We start from the raw sequence: 5,106 nt of genomic DNA, 5'->3' as shown, positions 1-5,106 counted from the left end.
TGAGATAGAATGTAATTTTTCAAATAAACAAAACAAAATCAACTTCAACTCCCATATTCCATCTACCGTTAAAAAAAAAAAACTTTCGTTTCCACCTCTTTATTCTACTTTTTAAATTTTCATTTGATGACTGATGCAATTATTTTTTTGTCATTAAAATAAATTATTTGGATATATTAATATTAAGAAATGTACATCAAAGATATGGTATATAGTATAGGAAAAGTACATGAAAATATACCTAAAAAAGTATATGGTATATTCAAATTGGCAAATTTACCTAAAAAGATGATAACAAAATATTTGTGGATATAATAGTAGAAATTAGTATATTTAAGTTTGTATATTATATATAGTATATAATATAATGATACCTTTTGTGTATATAGTATATAATATTACAATATACCTAATATATATATATATATATATAAGATACAGTAATATACTTGTTCATGAATTAACTTTTTTTTGGGGGTTAAAATTCATGAATTAGCTTGCTAGTAGATTGAAGCTTTTTTAGGTAAGCAATTATTATGTTTTTATATGCATTTAATTATGTTATCACTAATATAGGGTATCTTCTTAATTTTAGCTTTTTATTCATAACAATAATCTCCTTGTTTTTAGCTTTAAATTGCATAATTTGTAATATCTAAATTAATTGTATATTACATAATTAACTCGTGTATACCTTGTATTTATGAAAGTTTCCCTTTTATGTTTATGAGAAAACATAAAATTTAAATGTTCAAATTGCATATCTAAATAAAATTTTAACTTCAAATCAATTTCATCTTGAAATCATGTCCAAACATGTTGACAAAAATAGTACGTTTGACAAGTTCTGCCAACACTTATTGTGGCCGGCAGAAAGCGAATCATTATCAATAATAAAGAGATGATACAATGTGTATTCATTGAGCTGAATAGTTTTCATTTTTTTTGCGCGGATTGCCCATCTTTTGGGGTGGTCTTTAAATTTTGCCCTTTAAATTTGTGGTCTTTAAATTTTGCCCCTCATATTTGTGGTCTTTAAGTTTTGCCCTTTGCTTGAAAAGGTGGGCGAATACATAAAGTTTTGGGTTCGAACCCCCGCTCAGGCATAAAATAAAAAAATAATTTCGGCAGGCAGGACTGGGGGAGTGTATGCCGGATCCAGCATACAATCTTTAAGGAAAAACTAAAGTTATGCCACAACTTCTTGCTGTAGAGATTCTGAGCAACAACAGCCCCAGCCTTTCATTCTCTCCTCAAGGACAGTGCCTTTGACACACCTCAAACTATGATAATTTCCGTGATTTTCAATATTTTCCAACAAAATTCTTTATACCAATTTTCAGGACTAATCAGATATAAATAAATTTGTTTTTTAAGTAAAACTTAGTAGGCGAACCGGCCATAGGATTTGGAAGCATGGTTTCATATTTTGATTTCAAATCAGCATTTGTTTATGAAATTTGCACAAAATATTAATCTCAACCTCATATCATGATTTCAAATCCTAAATTCTTAAAAAGTAGGATTTGAGATTTCAATTTTTTTTAAAATGTAAAACTTGACCCATAAGCTTATATTTTGTATGAAAAGATTCATAAATTGATATTTAAAATAAAGCAATAAGTTGCAAACTAACCAGATTTCAAATCATGTCAAAACGGACCTTAGTATTTAAAATGAAGCAATACGTTGCAAAACTTCTTAATAAAAGTGAGAAAAATAGTACGTTTAACAAGTTCTGCCAACACTTATTGACTTATTGTGAACGGCAGAAAGCGACAATCATTATAAATAAAATAAAGAGATGATGCAATGTGTATTCATTGGGCTGAATATTTTTTGATAAATTAAGAAACGAATCGGTCCAATCAGAAATTTTCATCAACGAAGAAAAAAAGAAAATAAAGAAAGAGAAGATCACCTCTTCCTGAAATTCTAACCACATATGCAACAAAAAGTCGAGAATAAACGCATCTATCAGCGATCTTGGATCTTCTACTATGGTAATGGAGATTCAACACCCCACCTTTCCTATACTTATCGCCTCCCTTTTCTTTGTAATCATAGCTGTGAAGCTATGGAAAAAATCCAAGATTCAGGATAAACTGCCTCCAGGTCCTATAAAGCTTCCACTTATTGGGAACTTGCACCAGTTGTCTAGCTCATTGCCTCATCATACTTTGAGGGATTTGGCCAAAAAATATGGTCCCATTATGCACCTACAACTCGGTCAAGTTTCTGCTGTTATTATATCATCACCACAAATGGCAAAAGAGGTAATGAAGACCCATGACTTAATCTTTGCTAATAGGCCACAACTTCTTGCTGTAGAGATTCTGAGCAACAACAGCCCCAGCATTTCATTCTCTCCTTATGGGGCTAATTGGAGACAACTTAGAAAAGTATGTGTCTCGGAGCTTCTAAGTGCAAAACGTGTTCAATCATTTGAGTCAATCAGGGAAGAGGAAGTAGAGGATCTTATTGAAGCAATTGCCTTGACACCGCCACAAGTTCCTATTGATATCAGTAAAATGATCTTCTCGATGACGAATAACATAACTGCCAGGGCAGCCTTTGGTAAGAAATGCAAGCACAAAGATGGGTTTATTGCAGCTATGAAAACAATTACAGAGCTATCAGGAGGTTTTGATATACCAGATTTATTTCCTTCCTTCAAAATTCTCCACTCATTAAGTGGAGTGAAGACTGCACTTGAGAAAGTACACCAAAAGGTTGATAAAATCTTTGAGGATATAATAGAAGAGCATAAGGCAAATAGGAGAGAGATGAGCAGTAACATGTTGCATAAGGAAGATTTGGTTGATGTGCTACTTAGGGTTCAAGAAAGTGGTGATCTAAAAATTCCCATCTCAAGAAACACTCTCAAATCTGTCATTTTGGTATGTTCTTTTCAACTTTATGCACCCCCCCCCCCCCCCCCCCCCCCCCCCTTTTTTTTTCTCTAAAACAAGCAGTGGACTAGTTATGCATCCAATTAATGGAGAAGTGAACTATGGATAATTCTTAGGTGTTTTAGTTTGCAAAACATTTTTTTGGAACATCATATTATTGGTCGTCTCAACTTAAGAACTAATCTCAATCCATAAAACATATGCTCACTGAAAGGAAATCATACATGGATCTAGGAATTCATTCATGAAGACTTTATTACTTTACAAAAGAATGCTTGCAAAATTATCCTATTGATGTTCCAAATCTATTTGTTGCCTACTTATCATAGAGCAAACAGAAAATGTTTTATGCATCATGCCTAATTCTAAATAACTGTTGACTAACATCAGCTCAATTTATTTGAACTAAAAGTTTGTCATGGCTGTACACATTCAGGAAATGTTCATAGGGGGAACTGACACATCATCAACTGCTTTAGAGTGGGCCATTTCAGAATTGATGAAGAATCCACAAGTGATGGAAAAGGCACAAGCTGAGGTGAGACAGGTTTTTGAAGGGAAAACTAAAATCACAGAATCAGAAATTCAAAAGCTAGATTATATGAAATTGGTTATCAAAGAGACGCTACGTATGCATCCACCCGTACCTTTGTTACTACCAAGAGAAGCAATAGAAAAATGTGAAATTGGTGGCTATGACATACCCGCCAAAACTAAAGTCATCACCAATGCCTGGGCAATAGGTAGACATCCAAAGCACTGGAAAAATGCTGAATGCTTTGAACCAGAAAGATTCCAAGATTCTGTTTTTGATTTCATAGGGACTAATTCTGAGTACATACCATTTGGAGCTGGCAGAAGGATATGTCCAGGGACAATATTTGGAATTGCGAATATTGAACTTCCACTTGCCAAATTACTATTTCACTTTGACTGGAAGCTCCCTGATGGAATTGAAGCAAATGATCTTGACATGACAGAGACTTTTGGGGCAACAGCAGGAAGGAAGAATGATTTGTACTTGGTTGCAAAACCTTATATTTCCAAATCCTAAGACTGATGATTGATGCATAAGTATGCACATGAAATAAAGTTTCTTCTATTCTTTTTTTTCTCTCTAATATTTGACACTGTTATTGACTGTGGCAAAATTAAAGCAACCCCACTAATACACCTAAGTATTCACATTTCCTAATAATCATAATAGCCCGAAGAGAAACACCCGTGTCTAGTCTTTGCCAGTCTGCCTACTGAATCCGCCAAATCTAATATCAATAAGATAATAAGTTTTCTATAGGAAAATTAATGTTTAAGTAGTTCTTGGAAAATTCTTTGTGTACAAGGCAATGGTACCATTGCTAGTACAAAAGGCATTTACATTTTAATTACATGTACTAGAACTGGGGGAATAAAAACACGCCGTCTCACTTCCTTTATCAATTATGACCAGCTATGGAGATTTAATTGCTGTTCGATGCTAACTATATTTCAATGATGTTTGCAAACGTAGATCAAAAGATTGCTCTAATATGTATTGAACAATCAAACTAGAATACAAAATATTTTATAAAGGTCAAAATAACTTTTAACACCATTTACTTGAAATGAAAAATTTTATTCAACCGAAGGAAGACAAACACTCAAGTTACTGGAACTGATGGACATAAAACTATCTGACCTTGAAAATATTGAAGCCGAAATAATGCAGCTATATTGCCAAAAGAAGCTCAAAAGAATATTCGATCCAAACCCAACAAGAATTTGTAGTTTAGCTGATTTGTGAAAGTTGGCAGGGAACTTACAATACTCTCATGAGGTACACAAGCTGGAAAATCAGTAATACAGTCAAATGTCAAGAGCAAAACTGAGGTCTCTAAGAGAAAATGGAAACTGTCAGAACCGTCTATTGCCAAATCAAGAGGACTGGATAGCTCTAAATACATAGTTCTTATGAAATTAAAGCCTAAACTTCCCAAAATAACAGCTTCGTATATGTAATTGCTAAATCCAATCCTAGTGAAATACATTAAGACAGCAAAAAAATGCTTTAGAAAGTGATAGAAAATCCTAAAATTCTGAGGTCAAAGCATCTTCTATCTTAAAAATAGAGCAATGGTCCAAAACCCCAAGCGATTGACCAGGAAAGGATCTTCTGGAATGGACTAAGGGCCTACCAACGAGATCTCTATTTTGC

The 5,106-nt window shown here is 33.4% G+C and overlaps 1 protein-coding gene across 1 annotated transcript; it reads left to right on the top strand.

Annotated features, from left to right (window-relative positions):
- Positions 1-1,832: 1,832 nt before the first annotated feature.
- LOC132622578 (desmethyl-deoxy-podophyllotoxin synthase-like) lies at positions 1,833-4,021 on the top strand. The gene is made up of 2 exons (XM_060337197.1): positions 1,833-2,900; positions 3,349-4,021. Exons 1-2 carry the CDS (start codon positions 2,001-2,003, stop codon positions 3,964-3,966), a joined length of 1,518 nt encoding a protein of 505 aa, XP_060193180.1. The 5' UTR covers positions 1,833-2,000; the 3' UTR covers positions 3,967-4,021.
- The last annotated feature ends 1,085 nt before the right edge of the window (positions 4,022-5,106 follow it).

Source organism: Lycium barbarum, chromosome 12 (assembly GCF_019175385.1).
Source record: "Lycium barbarum isolate Lr01 chromosome 12, ASM1917538v2, whole genome shotgun sequence".
In the NCBI taxonomy this organism is placed as follows: domain Eukaryota; kingdom Viridiplantae; phylum Streptophyta; class Magnoliopsida; order Solanales; family Solanaceae; genus Lycium; species Lycium barbarum.
The sequence above is the reverse complement of the archived record's forward strand: the minus strand, read 5'-3'. Positions and strand labels throughout refer to the sequence as shown.